Raw genomic sequence first — 20,246 nt, 5'->3', positions numbered from 1 at the left:
GTGTCAAGACTGCACACAGTTCAGACTGCAGGAGTGATACTGATCATTGAGATCACAGTCTGGGTGGTATCTTAAGAGAGTGACTGACAAGGATTTGAGAAAACTATCAATTATGGGCATGGGTTGCTCTTTTGTTCAACTCAGATGGGCCTTCAAGAGGCATTCCCATGAAACAGTTGCTTTGGGAGGAGCAGAAAACAAAAAGGACAAGGAAGTTCAGATCAAAGCTTCCAGCATCTCAGTATTCCAAGCTCAGTGCTGTTGTTCAAATACCAACAGCAGGAAGGAAGTCTGTGCCAGCCAGAGATCAGCAAACAGGCTTAAGATGACCAGATGGCAGAAGTAAGCATGAAAAATGCAGAAAGTGGGGCTCCTCATGCCTACAGGATACAGGGAGAGGACACAGAGTAAACACAGGGCAATGTAACATATTCTATATAATCTGAGACTTGTAGTTGCTGGGTCATGTAAGACTACAAACAGGAGTGAGCACATTGGCATAACTCCTGACAGCAGTGAACTTAGGGGCTGGAAGATGTAAATGTACTTAGAGAAAGTAAAACCAGTTCATGCTATGAGATGAGAATATATTTGTTACATAATTTTCATTCTTATATTTAGAGTCTGGCAAGCTCAATTAATTTGAGGTCTAAATGGATGGTAGTGATTCTGAAACCAGAATCGCATCCCTTGACCAAGCCAGGAAATGTGAACTACCAGAACATAACTCCCAGGAGGACTGCTCTGCATTATTAGTTCCCTGTTCTGGAATATAATAGCACATTAATAAATTCCTTGAGGGAATTTGTCTAAAAAGTCAAAACCAAATTCTGGCATCTGACCTCTTCCTACTAAGAGGTTCACCTGAAAAACACCACGTACATGTGAACCACCTGTCACTTTCCCCAAGATGATCCCCTGCTCCTAAACTTAGTCACCATAGTTCATATAGCTTTAAGATCAGGCTAGCTATCCTCATATGATAGTTACAACTTGGGGTACATGCATTTGCTTCTTTTGGCATGGGACTCTGTGAAATGAAGATTAAAGCTAACTCACCAAATACTGAACACTGTTTTGAACATTGGAAACCATTTTCCTCAAAGGTTCATTTTTCAGGAGCTTAGTCTAGGTATGACAGTGCCAAGAGATGACTGAACCTTTAAGAGATAGAGCCTGACTGGAGATAATTAAGACATTGAAGGTCTTGACCTTAACAGAAATTAATGTAGTCCTTACATGGGGAGTAGCTAGTCCCAGGAGAACAAGCTGCTGTAGAGAGAACTAGCTTGTATTTTCTCTTTCTTCATGCTACACTTAGTTCTTTTGCTGTCCTCTGCTTTGTTGTAATACAGCCAGAGAGATGTTGATGAAATGGAGGCCATAGCCAACCAAATTTGGGACTTAATAAATCTCTTTACTTAATAAAATATCAGTCCCTGGGTATTTTGCTGTAACAATAGAATTGGACTTAAGCAAAAACTCTCAGAAGTCTCCCCATGTGAGTGGTGCACCTGTCATCACCTAGAACTGAGGAAGAACCTGGGGCAAGAAAAGGACGGTTTGGATCTGCCTGTCCCCAAGCCCAGCTCTTCAATGTTACTGCTACCGCCTATCCATGATGACACCTCTCTCAATGACGGGTTAAAATGTGCTAGAGAAAATAATCTGTGGAAAAACACCTTGATGGGGCTTGGGCTGTGTTGTTAGAGTTCTCCTAACATGCACAAAACCTTGGCTTGGTCCCTAGCATCATATAAATTAAGTATGGTGGCACATGCTCAGAGTGTCAGAAATTAAAAATCATCCTTGGCTCCCCAGTGACTTTGATGCCAGCCTGGCCTTGATGAAGCTCACCTAAAAAACAAAACAAACAAACAAACAAAAACAAATAAAACTTTCAAAGTGTCTTACAATAGTGAGTGTTAGCTTTTGTTGTTAATTATCATTTATGCTTTCCTAGGTAGTTACATGTTTATTTGATAGAAGAGCCACTGAAAGAGGATTAGATTTTTGCCTTTGGAAACATGTACCTGGAAATATTACCTGCCTACTGGTGTAGACTTTTGTTCTGTCCCTGTGACTGTGATAATTATTTCTAGTCCAAATGTGGAATTAGATTAAACCATCCCTACTTCCTTATAACAACTCTACTATGTTTAAAGATGAATATCTGTGGCAGCCATTCTCCCGACTCTGGACCATGTGGGTCACCTTAACCATTTCTGCTCTAGAACTACCCCCAGAAGGACTGCATACATTCACCTTGTTGAGGACATCTTAGCACTTGGGCATTATAAGAAGCAAAATTTTGTCATTCATGCTTGGCATGCTGGCATCTATAGAAAAGAGCACTCTAAGTGAGACTCTTCTAACTGCCACTTTTTGAGAACTGGCCAGATTTCCAGAATCTTTAGATCCCTTGCTATGCTGACTTTACCATTTCACATACTTGCTTTCCTTCCCCACTTCATGTCATCTTTTCCCTTATTCCATCAATATACTCATCTGATTATTTAAATGGATTTATTCAACTCATAGATATTAAAATATTCATAAGAGCTTATGGATTAAAGTATTTTAATTAATTATGAATCAATTACATTTTCTCAGAAATGCCTTTCTTGATTGCCACTAGAATACCTATTTGTTCACTCAACAATTACTGAAATATAACATCATTTTTTTCCTATATATTACTGAGAGTGGATGAATTAAAACAAAGCATTAAATTTTTATGAGCATGTTAGTAGAATTGATTCTGAAATAAAACAGAGAAGAATAAAATTAATGTAACCTTGAAACAAGCACAGACCCTATGGAGGTGACCTTTCTGTCTCCAAAGAAATTACCTAGAGAGGTTAGACAATCTCAAGTCATGTCGTACATCACAACTGAGAGAATCATAAGTGGGCTTTTCATCAAGTGCTGAACAATTTCAGCCATCCAATTTTGTGTATCGGGGTTTCAAATGTGGACTATGAAATTCATGAATAAAACATTTGCCTCTTGTGAGAGCCAAAGGGCTTGTAATAAAGCAAGAGTGTTGTTAAATAAAAGGTTTAAGTAAAAGTGGAAGAAAGTTTCTTAAGCTGAAGGTAATCTTCCTTTGTGAGGTGCAGATTTTAGATGTTATCCAACAAGACTGAAAGGGTAAAGAGTGAAAAACAATTTAAGCACCAATGATCAGGGCATTCAGAGGAAATGAAGTCATTTGGAGAGAGAGAGAGAGAGAGAGAGAGAGAGAGAGAGAGAGAGAGAGAGAGAGGGAGGGAGGGAGGGAGGAAGGAAGGGTGAGTGTGAAGAACCACAGTGAGGGTTCACGCCTGTGTTTAAAACAGTAGTGCCTTGGCTTTCAAATGCTGATGCCACTTGGGCTGGCTCAGCACTTAAAGGTAATGACTGCTCTTCCAGAGGACCCAGGTTCAACTGGCATAATCCACATTGAGGCTCATTAACTGTCCTTAACTCCAGTTCCAGGGGATCTGATGCCCCCTTCTGGCCTCTATAGACACTGCATATATGTGGTGCACAGACATACATACATGCAAGTTGAACACCCATACACATAAATAATAAATAAAAGTTAAAATTTTTTAAGAAGAAAAGCTTAAGTTATGTGAAGAATAAACTTACCAAGTAATTAAAAAAGAATTAACGATTTGAAAGATAACTAAACTATATTAAAGAAATAGATTAAGATGTCTGGGTAATAGGTCTTAAGTTTTATAATTGTTCTGATTGATTCCAGATAATTCTAGGCTTGTGCTTTTCCTCTCTACTGGGTTTCTTGAAGGTCTGTGAAACATGAGATTTCTTAGATTAAGAATAGATTCCTAAATAAAAGCTAAAGATTCAAGAAATAACATCTAATATCTATGATCAGAGAAGACTAACTTGGTTTGTATTACCTCTCTTTCTCTCTGCCTCTCACACAGCCTGAAGTTCTGGATCAAATACAGAATTTGAGGGAGCTGTGGATGGATAACAATGCATTGCAAGTGCTGCCTGGGGTACGTAAGCTTTGCCATGCATGTGTTCTGACTTGCTGAAGGTTGATTGTGTTTTTAATCATTAATCCCACATCTGAATTCCCAGTCCTTGGAATTAACACGTTTTAGGGCCTCAGGCACTAAGTGTTTCTCGCAGGTTTGTCTTTAATCGTCTAAGTCTTTTGTGACTCGCAAAAAGAAAACAGCTGGGATTTCTCTTGATATCCATTATCCTACTCGTTGGATCTTAAAAGCTGATAAGTTCACAGTTGTAGTCTTAATATGTATTTCATTTCACAAAATCAGCCTCATTCTCACAGGTAACCATACAGCTGTCCTTCCTCTTGCTGCTAGAATTCTTCACAAATGAAATGGCTTTCTCTGCTTCTTATCCAGTAGAACCCACTTACACCTTTGAAAATCACAAGGATCGCACAGTATCCAATGAAAACTGAACCAGAGCCAGGTTTTCCTTCTGTGAGAGGGGGTTTCATTACACCTCCCTGGCCAGGTTCAACTGTTGGAGCTGAAGTTCCATCAAGTGAGAGAATGGTTTTCAGTAACAGCCTTGCTACATGCACTGGAAAGAGTGTGTGCTCACATATCCAACAGACCAAGCCCCTGCTTCCTATCTTTCCTGATCACCTCAACACACATGTCACTCAACTAAGGGTCCAGGCAAGTGGAGGAAATTATTTTTCAGCCAAGACTGAGGCTTCAGTATTTCTGAAAAGTGAATTTTTCTCTTCTTTTGAATTTACATTAAATTATTTCAGAGATAAGACGTTTAAGACATTTGTTCTCTCTAAATAAACATGAGGCCATAGAAAAGAAGATTTATCAAGGGAAATTAAGAATTTTTTTTAATTCGGAAGGACTACATTTATAGCATTACAGACATAAACTGGGAAGTTTGTACATCTCATGCTTATTGATTTATACAAGACAGTTTATTAGTATGATCAGAAACTATGTCAGTGTCAGAGCACAGAGGTCATATAGCCAGCTCCCTCAATTGTATTGTTTGGGAGACTCACATAATAATAACTCCAGAAATGAAAATGTATAAATGGTTTGTTATTTTATTTATTTATTTACTACTTATTTATTTATTTATTATTTTTGGATTTTCAAGACAAAGGTTTCTCTGTGTAGCCCTGTCTATTCAGGAACTAATTCTGTAAACCAGGCTGGCTTTAAACTCAGAGATTCTCTGCTCCTGCCTCTCAAGGGCCAGAATGAAAGGTATAGACCGCCACATCTGGCTTATGCAGTTCTTTAGTAGTCTCCTGCTCTGGTGTTTTATTGCAGTCTGTTGCTATTTGCTTGATAAATTTTATCTTAGGTGAATATGTAGAGAAAGCCACAGTCTGTACAGGTCTGAGTCACAAGCAGTTTCAGACATCTACAGACTATCTTAGAACTAACTTATCCCTGTGAATGAAGGGAGACCAGTGTATATAGAGTCCTGGAGAATAAAGATAAAATGCCTCTTAATTCCTGAATCGAGTTGGGAAAGTCAGAATGTTACCTAGCTGCAAGTTTTCAACAGCTTCTTGAATATATTCATTTACAAAAAGCCACTTACTTTGCATTTACTGCCCCTGAGGCACTGCCTAACGAAGCTTATAAATATTCATTTTTTTTTTTTTTTTTTTGGATCCTCAAAGAAACCCTATGAGTAGGTTCAGTCCAGCTCAGATCACAAAGCCAGTGAACCCTGGTCTGTAATCAGAGCAGCTGCTTTTGTTCAGTAGTGTTTCACCTAACAGTGTGTGTGTGTGTGTGTGTGTGTGTGTGTGTATGTGTGTATGTGTGTGTGTGTCAGTGTGTTCTCTAGAGCCTGTTGAAGGTACAGGTGAGAATCAGGGTCACTGCGTCGTCTGTAGTGGTGATATTTGCAGAATCCAAAGGTCTAAATAAGTAAAAGGTGAGATGGACAATCTGTCTAGCATGTCTTTTTCAAAAATTTTGTATCTAATCCACTAGCTCAGCTGTAGTTCATGGCTAATTTTACTTAGTGTGCTTTAATTTGGCATTTTGCTGTGCCCCACATGTGAGTTCTCCATTCCTCCCAGCTTAAGTGACCCCAGCTTTCTATCCAGTTCTACATGGCTTTGGCAGCCTGCTCATATCCAGTCCAACCTGTCAATCAGTCCCAAAGATGAATAACCTTAGTGTTTACTGTGAAGAGATGTGGATGGACAGCAAATCCACCTTTTCCTTTGCTCATGCATCCTAACATGTTAAGTTAATATGCATTTAGAAGTCTAGACTAAGGGGCTGGAGAGATGGTTCAGTGGTTCAGAGCACTGGCTATTCTTCCAGAGATCCTGAGTTCAATTTCCAGCAATGACATGGTAGCTCACATCCATCTGTTAGGGGTTCTGATGCCTTCTTCTGTTGTGTCTGGAGACAGCTACAGTATACTCACATAAATAATCCAGACTCTTGCTTTCTACTCATTTTCCATAACTCAGAGAGACAAAAAGAATGATCAAGTATTTCCTCCTCTACAAAGCTCTATCTTACAGCTATTGACCAAATGGTGCATAAAATTATATTGTTTCTAAATAGTCTGGCATCTTCCTCATCTTGTGATTTCCACTCTTTCTTCTGTCATTCACTTGTGGATCCCTCTGCATCCAGAGTAGTGCTGAAGCAAGAAAAAATTTCCCTAGGGTTAGAGATCTTTGCTGCAGGAAACGATGCCTTTAGAAGGTGTTTGAAAGACGCAAAAATAAGCACCCAAATGTTGTTTCGATTCCAGGAAATGTTTAGAACCTGCCTAGCATATGCTATTCAGTGCTGGAAAGAGCAAGACAGCTTTGAGAGCAGCTTCAAAGATGGGAAAAAAAAAACCCTCCTAATTAAAGGACAGTAGTAGAACTACAATGCAAAAGCACAGAGGGTCTTTTACCCCTGGCAAAGAGAAGGTTAACATGCTCATATCTCCTTGAGATGGGACAAGATAACAAAGTGGCAGCTTTAATCAATTGTCATTCTTCTGAATGTGGAACATGCCACCTGCAACTGTCTTTTCCTCCATTCCTGAAGGCCAGCTCCTCAAATGTCTGCTTCCACCTGGTTCATAGTGACCTAAAGAGGCAGGATGAGGCCCCTGAGTTAATAAGGGGCATTGGGGACAAGATGACCTTTTGTCCAGTCCAGATAAAGTTCCATTTCAATGCCTAACATCATTCTTGGGGCAACCTGAAAAGGTCACACAGAAAGTATGTGCTTGTGTGTGTTCTTCAAGAATGAAGAAACTTCTCTCTTCTCCAGCTTCTAGAAACACTGCATGTAGTTTCCCTGGCCTCTTCAGATTCGCTTTTTTGATTAGAGCCTCCTCACTCAAGGTCAAAACCCCATTCTGGGCAACCTTCTGTTCCTCTAATAACCCACAAATGCAGGATCCAAAGGCCCTGTTCTCAGCACCTGTGGGTTGCGGGACCTGAACTGTTAGAAAGCTTTGCTAGGGACTTTCTCACAACTCCCTCACAGCCCAAGATGTCCATGTCTGTTTCCTTCCTTCCATGCCTCTCCTGTCCTCGATTGCTGATTCTCAGAGGACTCCATCCTGAATTTCAGTCATTGCCTTTGCTTCCTTGGGAACTTCATCCACAACCTTAAGCTCCGAGCATTCGTGCCAGTTAGAAGGCTGCTTCAGACAGCCACTGCTTAGTGGCTCTAAGATGGGCTGGAGAATCTGCTTTCCTGGCAGGCCCAGGGAAAGGTGAGGATGGGAGTCACTGTAGTTGGTCTGATTGTAAATTGCATTATATGAATATAGAATATTAAGTTTAAAAAATATATAAATCCCTTAGCTCAGTGCCAATCAAGTTGATTAATTTTTGCTATCTTATTTATACTCTGTTAAATAAGTACAGACAAACAGTAAGGTGCCCATAAATGGATCAAATGAGTGAACTGCCAAGCAATCCAAATGCATGAGGCACTTATCTACAAACATCCTGAAACAAAGGAAGATGGAAACTTTTACCCAGCTGTTTTCTGTTGTCCACCTACAAGTTGAGTGACCACAGGTAGAAGCTGCCCCTCCCACCCTATGCAGTCAGAAATCCTTGACTTGACTTCACATTTTCTTGATCCCATCCTTCTTTCTCCACACATCCACTGCCTTGGGTACCTAGCTACTACACATACAAAATACTCTGTCCAGTAGTCAGTAGTTCCTTGGTGTCTAAGGGATTCTTCCAAGATCCTGTATACCACAAACCAAAATCCACAAATGCTGAAGTTCCTTATAAGAAATGGGTGCAAAACTTTATATGCCCCAGTACAGGGGAACGCCAGGGCCAAAAAGGGAGAGTTGGTGGGTAGGGGAGTGGGGGGGGGTGGGTATGGGGGACTTTTGGGATAGCATTAGAAATGTAAATGAGGAAAATACCTAATAAAAAATTAGAAAGAAAGAAAGAAAGAAAGAAAGAAAGAAAGAAAGAAAGAAAGAAAGAAAGAAAGAAAGAAAGAAAGAAAGAAAGAAAGAAAGAAAGAAAGGGAGAAATGGGTGCAATGCTTGCAGCTAAGCATTTGGACCTTCCAAATGTCTTAAATCCTCCCTAGGTTCTGGATAAGAGCCACTGCAGTGCAAATGCTAAACAACCATGCTATTTAGTAGCAAGTGGAAACTCTCAACTATTTCTTTTTATGTGTTTTTTGTTTGTTTGTTTTGGTGCAGTCTCCCCCACATGTCTTAAGTTTGCCTAGAATTTTCTATTACTTTGTATATTTCTGATGTATGATCAGTTACAGATGACATAAGCCCACAGTACAGCATCTAGTAGACTTTCTTGACTCTAATCATGAATCTGCCTTTTTGAACATTCCCTGGAGTTATTTTTTTTTTCAAGTACAGATCGGATCAATTTATTCCCAGTCTTACAAACCTTTAACTATCTCTTCTTGCCCGCAAGAGAGAGTTTTCATGACCCTGTAACATATGATATCCTCCTGCAGTAGTCCTCTTCCTGAAAACCTGACCTTAGCACAGATTTCAGTTTCTCTGAGTTATTAATTCTCTCAACATGCCAAACTTTTCCAAGCTTCTCTGTGAATGTGAAAGCTTTTCTCTCTTCCAGGTTCCCTCCTTTTCTTCCTTTGTATGCTAGTGTGAATGTGTGTGTGTGTGTGTGTGTGTGTGTGTGTGTGTGTGTGTGTACGTCTGTGTGCACGCATGCAGAGTCCTGAGATATATGTTAGGTGCCTTTCTCAATTAGTCTCCATCTTATTTTTTGAGACAGTATCTCTCGCTATACCTGGAGTTCACTGGCTCAGCTAGACCGGCTATCTGCATAGCAGATCTGTCTCTGCTTCCCTAGCACTAGGAGTATGAGCATTTGTCAGTATGCCTGGCTTCAGTATAAGTGCCAGGGATTAAACTGGAGTCTTCAGGGTTTTGCAGCAGGCCCTTTACTTACTGAACTATCTCGAGACCTTTGACTTTCCTCTTTCTTGACAAATAACAACTGTTGGACAGTCTTGGTTTTTTTCTCCTTTCTTCTGTGATATTTCCCATATGAATTTTCATGTACCTATAAAGAGTATTTTTAATTGTTTCTTTGGATGTTGTCCTCACTAATGTAAAAACTTCCCTAGAGATAAAAACCTTGTTTTGACAATTATGGTGTTGAGTAGTTATGATTAAAGTCCTTGGAAGAAGGAATGTTTTAAGTTGAAGACCAGCCTGTACTTCACAATGACAGTTCATTTCAAAATTTTAAATTTTAAATTTTAAAATGCCTTTGTCTTTATCTATGTCTTCCCAGATAGCTGCCTGGCCCTGATGTTGTCTGCAATTCATAACACAGATAGCAGCATATAATAGGGAGTCTCAAAAATGGATAGTGAAAGAGCAGAATGTTGAAACTCTAATACAGGGGTCTCTGTGACCACCATGGCCAGCAGAGTAATGATCTGTGGGAGGCAAGAAAGCAGTTCAGTTCAGCATGAATAAGTATATAAAGTTGATTCAAACTTTGGAGTCTGACCCTGAGTAGCTTATTTTAGGTATATTTAAGCAACACACAATTTGGTGAAAACTTCCCAGGTGATAATTAACTCAGTCCCATGTGCACAATAAAGCAAACATAAATCTCTTTGAAGAACAAAGTAAATTAAATGAAGATCAGATATACTACATCAAAACTTTTTGTAAAGTTGACACCTTCCATACAGATGGATTCTGTAGACTGACTGAGAAAAACAAACTTATGATAAAGGTCTGAGGGAGGGTCCAGTGTAATCTTACCCACAAAGATCTCACAAAGGTAAGCAGGCTATTAATATCTTTTCCCAGACTTCTGGGTAGATGACAAGCTATGTATTCCTTTCTTTGAAGGAACAACCCTGTGTATTTAAAATTCCAGGTTCCCCTAGTCCTTATCTGTGAATTCAAAGACCTCCTTGCCTCCCATACTCTAATTAGCAGAATAAAGTTCGGATTACAATTCTAAATCTCTCTGAGGCATCTCAACCATAAGAATAATATGCAATGCTCAGTGCCCCATTGGCAACTTTGAGAACTGTGGTGCTCTGACTGCTGCGTTGACTCAAAATTTATCTATAACCACTGCTGTGAGATATAATTCACAGGCATTTACAACTCGGCGGATTTTTTAGCAGACTCACAATGTTCTATAAACATCATCATAACCTAACTTTAGAACATTCCCATCACCCTTAAAAGAAATCCTAAATCTTTGGCAATCTTCTCTACTTTCTGTCTATACATTTACCAGTTTTGGAGATTGCATATGAGTGTAATCTATGCTGTGTGGGTTTTTTGTGACTTGCACCTTTCAAAGTTCATCTATTTTGAAGCACATTTCAACACTTCACTCACTGCTACTGCCAAAGAACATCCATTATGTGGGCAGGCCACTTTTGCCTTCCTATGCAGTCATTGAGGCAGGATTAGCTGCTGTGAATAATGTATCCATAATCATTTGGGTACATGTGTGGCTTTATTCTGCAGAATAGGTCTAGAGGTATGTAGATCATGTAAGGATTCTGTGTTTCCAATTGGATACACTTGTATCCATTTCCAACCAGTGTACATTTGACCAGTGCTTCCATATGCTTCCTATTGCTGTGGCGGTGGTGTTAAAATTAATTTCACAACATTGTGGTTTTCACAACTTCAAGAGCCTTATGAAAGTTCCCCCAACTAACCCTGAGTTTATGCACTGTCTTCAAGTCTATAGGGAAGTTAAAGATGTTGGTATACCTGGATATGTCAAAAAACAGGATAGAAACGGTTGATATGGATATTTCTGGATGTGAAGCCCTCGAGGACCTCTTACTATCATCCAATATGTTGCAACAGCTGCCTGACTCAATAGGTGAGGATGTAACATTTTGTCATGAGTAATTATGTCAAGTGTACAGGTTTTTTTGGCAGTATAACTTGTTTATGCATGTAGGTAATATACTACTAGTCTAACATTAATGAACTAGCAAATTTACCATGCAAGATCATAAAACAACATATTATGAATTCCTTAAAATGAACAGTTAACTTTAGCTACCATATCCAGCTCTCTTCCTAGTAAATTGGTATATACCCTTAAATTATCAAATGTCCTGAATTGCACAGTGTTGTCATGAGAAGTAAGAATTTCGATTTAGAGTTATTTGGTGATAGTGGGTGCATTTTAACATTGGAATGACAGGTAAGTAACACAAAAATGTGTGAATATAAATTAGATTCTTAATTCCATTATTTTTAAAAGACGCGTTGTCCTTAATATGTTGTAAGATGCTTGTCAGTAGGAATAATTGTAAGTATAGCTTGCACACTAGGGAATTTTATGCATTTTATGAATTTTATGAGTAAAGTTATAAAGGACTGGGTAATAATATTCTTTTATATTCTTCCTATTATTTTTGAGATGTCTCAGGTAGGAGAATAAACGTCAATTCTCATAACTTTGAAATGGGGATTTGAACCTATTTGCAGTAGATGTGCCATTGTATTTAGCAACTTGCTAACGTTTCTGGAAGTTAAAGGCTAAGTAGCCCAGTGGGAGGGAAACTTGATGACAGGGCAGTTTTCCAGTTCCCTTTAATATTTTATCACCACTTTAACTGATCCTTCAGGCTGATGGAGAGCACTGGTTTTAACAAAATCACATAGTTTAGTTTTTCTCATAAATTGGCTGGCTTTTTATTTACATAATCAACACATTTCCAAAAGTGTTTCTCCAACTGTCAGATGTAACAGAAATCTTCATTAAACCTCTCATTTACCAGCTGCATCTCATGAGGTTGTGATGCAGTGGGGATATTGGGCTCTCTGATCTGAATGTTAGTCACCTTAGATGAAACTTGTGAGCAGATGAGTACAGGAAGAGCTGGTGTGTGTGTTGCAATATTGTAGCTTGTCAGCTACAAAGAGCATTGTCTGATCACACAACAGAGTGGTAGTATTTGGCTACACCTTCAGCACCACTCCATGTAACTGAGGATCAGAGTTTACCCATAGCTGCATACTCATTGCTGAGACTGTGTATCTGGCCTCTAAGAAGGATCAATATTTATCTGATAACTTTAAAAAATCCCACAAGTGTGCAAGAAAAATGAAGTTAAATAAGCATGTTAAAAATGAAAATGTGTCCACTTATAAAAGAGATAAAATTTATACCTTGTAAAGCACCAGAAAACAGGAAATTGAAAAAAAAATCCATACAGAAGATAAAAGAAGTTAAAGTAATCATAGAATAGAAAACAATGGGATCAAGTGTCATAAATCATAGAAAAAGCAGCTCGGAAACACTAGCTACTCACTGAACTATCCTCTGTATCTCGGTAAAATTTCAGAGGAAATTGTATCTATGCATCTGCCCAGAGCCTGGTTATAGACGCAGACCAGCCTTTCTTGGAGAGTTCCCCTATTGACCACCAGACATTAAAGCTTTGTTCTATATCGCATTGTAGCTGACAAGGTACAATGTTGCAACACACACCACAGACACCAACTGGGTGAGAAATGGCACCTCTTCTTTTTTATTAGAACATAGATCATCTATTGAGCCACCACAAAATTTGAAAATAATATTTAAGAATTTCCATAAAATTAATAAAATACAACTAAAACAAAATTTCCATTTCTGTCATGAGTCCTGCAGCTGAGAGTCAGTTGACAGAGGAGAGGCACACCCAGTAAGCACTCTTACTTATGTGTGGTTCCTCCATCTGCTGTTTCCACAAAGAGAGAAATGTCCTCTATTCATTCCTCTTTCTAACTATTTTAATAGAGCAAACACAGGGGAAGAAAAAAAAGACACACACCTTGGTGAAGATGGTGATTGGCCCACAGAGTCCTACCAAGGCTCTAAATCAGTCCAGATTAAATGCTTGGGTAGTGCAAGAGCATCAGAATAGCTCCGTGAACGTAAATACACAAACTCCAGCAAAGCCAAAAGGACTGGATTGTCTCTCGTGTAAAGATCCACATGAGAGCCATGTCTCCAATCTTCACAGAGAGCATTTGCCTGAATCCAAATCTGCCTCAAATTTCCCTTACAATTGCTTCATACCAGAGGCCTCAGATCTTCTGGAAAAGCATATGATGATCTGGTTTCCTGGTTTCTGCTCAGCCTGCCATCTACTCTCAGCTTCTTGTGACCTAACACAGAGGTAAAGAAGCTCAATAACACTCCCATAGCTCCACTGATCAGTTGGAGCACAGCAGTTTGATTAGGGCTGTGAGCTACAAAATATTATACTGTGATTCATGGCTCCACTCATAAACAAGCTTGGGTGTTCTTTTACATCCCAGAGCTGATGTTTCAAAATATATGCTAGGGGAGCTAAAATGATTCAGATACCTTTTAAGCAGAGATGAATGGGCCAGTAGATGTTCAGCCTGGTACCATAAATTTGCACAGTGTGAATGTCATGGCTCCCACATGCTATTGTTTCCAAACTGATGAATTAAGCTTCCATGTTGCAGGTATTTTGTTATAGGGACATGACAGCAAGTACAGTCCTTTTCACTTCTAAAGAAAATGTATCTGTACTGAAATCTCAAGTCACCCACAGCTTTACTTCATACTTCATGTGACTTCCTACAGCTTTAAAAAAAAAAACTATCAGAATACTAAAGGGGGTCACATGACCCAACACTATGTCCACAAAGCATTAGTGTCAACAATAATATGCATGTGGGGACATAAGAACAGAGAGAGACATGCACAGAAATACACACACACACATGTGCATGAACAATTTCAGCATAGTTTCAGAGGAGCACATCTTCATATTGTTATATCAAAAAATCCTAGAAAAACATTGCTAGAGAAAATGGTTTAATTTTCTTAAAGTTAGAATTCCTCAAAAGATGTTTGATCATGAATTTAACATTTTTATGACAAACTTTCTGAAGAACACAGTAATCTACAAGCATACATATAGTTCTCATATAAAGCAAAAGCTGCCCCAGTACTAATGTTCTGTTCTAGGGTTTGGCTATTTAAGGCACATTGATTTACAGGCTGTATAATAGCTGGGTAAAAGTGGTGATTTTGCCAAAAGTAGTTGTTCTCCCATTACTTTGTGGTGATTGCACATTAAGGTGATAGGAGAGCACGCCATAAAAAGTGTGAAGGGCATAGATTAGACATTGAAAAATAAGGAGTTATGGAACTAAGGCAATGGCTCAAAGTTAAAGTACTTGCCAGACAAGTGAGAGCTAGACTTTAGATCCCAAGCACCCAGATAAATAGTAGTCCACTTATAATCTGAGCCTCAGAAGGTGGAGAAAGAGGATCCTAGAGCAAGCCTGAAAGCCAGATAAATAAAAATCAGCCAGGTCTAGGTAAGACAGAGATAATTGGTCTTAACAAAGAAAAAAAGATATAAGAGCAATCCTAGAAGACTTCAGACACCAACCTTGGCCTCCACGTGCATGCACACATGCAAGCACACATACACAAAAGCATATACATCTCTCACACATACACATGAAAAAGATAGTTCTGACATTAATCCCTGGCCAGCTAGCTCTACAGGATGCACCAAAAATCACAGTTTTTGTCCCAACACAGATCATGACTCATGTGTGGCCATTTTCCAAGAATATAGTCATACGAAGTTCATTGCAGGACCTTCCTTACCTCTTGTTGGCTGTTACACTCCATTTAAATCTATTTCCAGTCTGTAACACAACAAGAAAATTAGTTATTGGTGCTTAGGAATTAATTCAATATTAGATCTCAGCTGACTCGAAATGTTTCTACTAGTCCATTTGCAGACAGGAAAAGGGGATGTGAGTGCATCTCTTGACAAGTGTGTGAACTTGTCTTTTCTGATGTTATTTACTCCCATTGACATGTGAATTTTTACAACGAAATCCCAAAGCTAGTCTGTGTTCTATTTGTGTGTTGTAATATGAAGAACATGGCCAATCAGAACACCATGTGTTCATCATGACTGATCCACTGATTTCCTTCTCTGCCATTTCCTGCTCTGAGGTATTAGTAAAATTTCTTCTCTGTTTCAGGATTGCTGAAAAAGTTAACAACTCTAAAAGTAGATGACAATCAACTTACAATGCTACCCAACACAATTGGAAAGTAAGTACCCAAACCAACCCATCAGCCTGGGTGTGACAAAAAATATCAAAACATAGCTGCAGATCCTTCATTTAGATTGTATTTCATTTGGTTGATGTTTGTATACATCTGTATACATACTTTATATCTGACCACTGAATCAGCTACTACTATAAAACATAATGAAAAATAGTCAGTCATGAACCTTTCTCAAGCAAGTGATTATCAGATCTACAATTACACTGCTAATTGTAGTTTCCAGAAAGTATCTGATTTTTTATACTTAGCAGCAGATATAAATTCAGTTAAATATTTCTTGTAAAAGGGAATCAAGTTTTTAAGTCCTGTAAATGTATATATATTGAAATTACACTCTAATGATTTTTGTATATATAGAAGTTTGATATATTTTTTGATTTTGCTTATCCAACATTGAAAAAAAACAAAAAACAAAAAAACTTGGGCTGGATAGATGGTTTAGCAGTTAAGAGCACTAACTGCTCTTCTGGAGGTCCTGAGTTCAATTCCCAGAATGGCTCACAACCATCTCTAATGGAATTTGATGCCCTCTTCTGGTGTGTCTGAAGACAGCAGCAGTGTATTCATATGTATAAAATAAATAAATCTTAAAAAAAAAACTCGAAGATAAAATCTCAACATTGCCTTAAAGGATAAAATATACTGCACATTTTTTATTAACTGATTTGAACTTAAATTGCCAAAGCATTTTGTTTATAATATGTTAATGACTATGTATGTTCTGTGTTTCACTGGCATGATTTTATTGACAATATATGAAATGAGATATCAGAATAAGACATCTCCAGCACAAAGTCATGTGGGATCCTTCTTGCAAGGGCATGCCATCAGGTTTTGGCCACCTCTTCCTGGTGTGGAGTATATAAGCCCTTTCACATGACAGAGTTAAGTATACTCAAGGAAAAAAAAGAGTCAGTTTAAAAAAAAAAGCTGTGTTTATTACTATTAAGGATACTTGACACAGCCAGCACCATACAGGATAGATGGTGAATTTATCCCTGCCTTTTCTTGTCCCCTCTGTCCTCTACCAAGTGGATAAGCAGCAATTTGTCTGGAAAGTTTTACCTCTAAAGAGTGAACAATTCAAAAATTTAAATTTAAGCATTCTATTTTGGAGACCAGTAAACACCTCAAACACTGACAAAATATCCAGACCATCCAGTATGCTTCTGTAGTCACATCCATTTCTCCTAACAGAGAGATATGTGGTTCTTTGAGGTTTGAATAAAAGCAATTTTCCTTATCAATTTTATTTCCTTCAAATTTCACTTCCCAATTATATGCTTAGGCCCTGAACTTTCTTCACTGGGTCAAATGCAAGAAAACTGAATTCAAAGTCATTTATCACCAAAGGCTGTGAGTGGCATTTTGCCTACAACTTTGCATTTTTTATACAAACCAATTCCTTGATTTTCTCACCCTCTATTGGCCTCTTATCACCTGAGGGATAAACTAGGTTCTAGAGTCTGGGTTAATCCTAGACATACTTAGGACCAGTTCCTGCCCAAGCTGGCAGTCCACACCCTAAGTTTCTGCATTTGCCCAGTGAAAGATTTGCCTCATGCTTGTTGGTGTAGGACTATGCCTCTGTACCTCCTTCCCAGCAGTCAGGTAGTGTTGCACATCTTCATTCATTTACTCAGCATTTACTCAGGTCCCTTGACTTACAAATGAGGAGAAACCTGAGCTGGTCAAATGGTGACTCAATACAGGCATTTATACTACTGTATCTAAAAGGACCAGACTCATAATCACCAGTCAGCCATCAGCTCTCAAGTTGATTGGTAGGTAGTAAATAGAGCAACAGAATATCTACAAGTACCAACAAGATAGAGCACTGAGTCTCCAGGTTGAAACTGCAGGTTCTTATGAAATTCTCAGAAGCCACAAAGCCAGAAGAAACACTTGTGCTGGATGAAAGAAGCAATATCTAAGAGTTGAGCAGGGCAGGTGCCTCCTTAAAGGAAACCTAGTGCTTTAACTGACTGTTACTGTCATTGCCTTTGATCACCATGGACTGTTTATACACAGAGATTCACTCTCAGGCTACTGTAACTAGTTGGTCAAGTGTCCTTAGGTCCAGGCAACAGCCCTAGTGGCTCACAAGACAATGACCATGAAGAAGTCTAATTTATGATGAAAGGATAAAGGTGTTGTGGAAGAGAAATGTGTTCTGAAGAATATGTGAAGATTCACAGCTGAGAAAGCAGTTTTCTTAGAAGTCCATGGTCACAGGCTTTACCCTCTAGTATGCATTCCCAATGCCACTTCCAGGCTTTGTTGTCACATGTGACACTTTCCCTACTGCACACCTCAGGAACCAAAAAACACTATCATCCACCATTACCCTCTCTAGTCCTAGACTGTCTTTATGGTGTCAGAGTATTATGTACAGTAGCCACTTGTGCTGGTTCATCATTATGAGAAAATCAACTTAAAAGAGGAAGTTCATTTTGGCCATCTGCAACAGTGGGCTCAAGGCATGGTCACATGGCTGTGTTGCTCTGATCCTGTGATGCAGCAGAACACTGTGAGTGTCAGAAAAGCAAAGCTGCAAACCTCACAGTAGCTCAGAAGCAGAGTGAGAGAAACAGAATGGGGACAACATATTCTTGACTATTCTCCACATGGACTCACCTCCTAAAGCTTCTACCACCTCAGTCACCCATTAGGCTCTGGATCCATGCATGCATAAGTCCATTTACATGGTTAGAACCCCCATGATCCAGCTGCTTCCCAGAGCTCTGCCACTAATACACTACACTAGGGATGCAGCCTTTAGCAATTTGGAGGAACATTTCACATCCAAGCATAAACACCACCCTCCTTGCCTCCCTGGGATGCAAAATGTAGGCTTTGCCCCACAACTTCCTGAAGATCTATAGGCAGTTAGTGGTTGCTGGGGAAAATAGAGACATTATTTTCAGTGTCAGCTTCTGATAAGTTGTCCATACTTCTGTAATGACAGGGTTTCCCATGCTTCTGTAGACATCCCAAATTAAACTTCATGGTTCACAAAAAGAAGAGAGAGAGAGAATGAACATGTGCAGGGTTTGTTGATACACATTTTATGCCAGTTACTAGAGAAACTACCAGTTAATGTTATAAAGTTAAAAGTGTGCTTGATAAAATACATAAACACAGGTTAGACTGGCCTGATCATGACAACTGACACACATCAGTCTCACTGCTCTTCCTGATTCTAGGTTTCCCTTGTTCTCAACTTCCATTGAGACAAATTTGTCTGACTCCTTGGTCCTGTCTTACATGTTACGTGGAACAGTCTCTACTACTTTTCCTAAGACTTACTGCTTTGCATCTTGTAAGTCTGTGCCTTTAGAATGCATCATCCACCACAGGCTCCTGGGAATCCTGTTTGATAGACAAACTCTTGTCTAATAGGAATAATAGGGCTTAGAGTTCTGTACCAATTGCAGTTGTCCAGGAGACATCTGATACACAGACAGCCCTGGGTCTCGAGGTTCTAGACCTGACTTTAAACACTACCTGCTTGTGAATCCTTTATACTCCTTACCAAAATGTCCACCATAAAATATTCTTTCTCCCTGTGGTTCCTTCATGGAAGTGCTGCCAAGCCTGTCTTTTTTACACTCCATTCCTCACAGTTTATTACAGCTTATTTTATAGATTATCTTACTCCTCAGTTCCAATTCATAAATTGTATAATGAATCTCAATTAAGGTATTTTCTAAATCCCAGCTCCAAAATAGTATAAAGCTTCTACAAATGATGGAGTCTAATTTGCTTTTAGTAAATTGTTTCTCTGGAGTTCTCTGTGGACCTGTGCTGGTTGTTAAGAGGTAGAGAGTATCAAGCTGAAAGAGTGGGTAATGGATGTGTTTTTCTATTTAGAACTCTAATGTTCTGACTTTTCGCTAATTGCCTTGACTCAGAATGAAAATACAAAATAGAAAAAAAATGGGAAAATTATGCAAGTGAAGTGGGTGCCAGGTTAACACATACTTAATTTTCTTTTTGCTAAAATTGGTAACTCTCCTAAAAGTGTGAAAGATACTTACCAAAGATAAATGGGAACACTTAATTCAAAGGTCGATGGCTGGGTTTACAGGAGCAGAGGTTGAGAATTCCATCACAATAACTCGTTTTTCAGAGACTTTTAGTGTTATTATATTCCTTTGATTATTGTTTCAGGGAAGAAATAAGGAAAGTGTCAGTCCTCTAAAACTAACTTGAAAATCACTACTGACTATAATAGGAATAAAACAATGGCACTCCTCCAGGGTTCTGGTTTAGTTTTGTTGAGGGGGTATTTGTTTTACTTGGTTTGGTTTAGTTTGGTTTGGTTTGGTCTGGTCTGGTCTGGTCTGGTCTGGTCTGGTCTGGTCTGGTCTGGTCTGGTGTGGTTTGGTTTGGTTTGATTCAGGAAAATGTACTTACTTTGCTTGTAAGTGTAATTCAGGGCTGGAGAAATGACTCGGTCAGTAAAGAGACTGCCAGCCAAGCATGATGGTCTGACCTCATCATTTCCAAGAAAAATGCTCTGTTTTCCCTTGGGAATGTAGTGATGATGTGTCTCTTCATCTCCTTGAAGCAATAGCCCCGTTGAGGTCTGAAACAACACACATGCATTTTGATGGCTGTAGAGTCTGTACCTAGCAAT

General features: G+C 39.0%; 1 protein-coding gene across 20 annotated transcripts in view; it reads left to right on the top strand.

Moving 5' to 3' along the window:
* The window catches only part of Lrrc7 (leucine rich repeat containing 7), a 494,798-nt gene that overhangs the window by 348,281 nt on the left and 126,271 nt on the right, over positions 1-20,246 (top strand). For 19 of the 20 annotated variants that reach the window (XR_003954326.1, NM_001370782.1, NM_001370781.1 and 16 more), the window contains 3 exons: positions 3,939-4,013; positions 11,209-11,353; positions 15,514-15,586. Coding sequence is in view for 18 of the 20 variants with exons in the window: in NM_001370782.1 (NP_001357711.1) it covers positions 3,939-4,013; positions 11,209-11,353; positions 15,514-15,586 (293 nt within the window). In the remaining 2 variants the exon portion in view is untranslated. Of the gene's footprint in view, positions 1-3,938; positions 11,354-15,513; positions 15,587-20,246 lie in introns of those variants that run through there. The other variant, XR_003954327.1, reaches the window with a different exon arrangement.

The sequence above is a fragment of the Mus musculus genome, chromosome 3, assembly GCF_000001635.26.
Source record: "Mus musculus strain C57BL/6J chromosome 3, GRCm38.p6 C57BL/6J".
Classification (NCBI taxonomy): Eukaryota; Metazoa; Chordata; class Mammalia; order Rodentia; family Muridae; genus Mus; species Mus musculus.
This window is presented reverse-complemented; position numbering and strand designations above follow the sequence as displayed.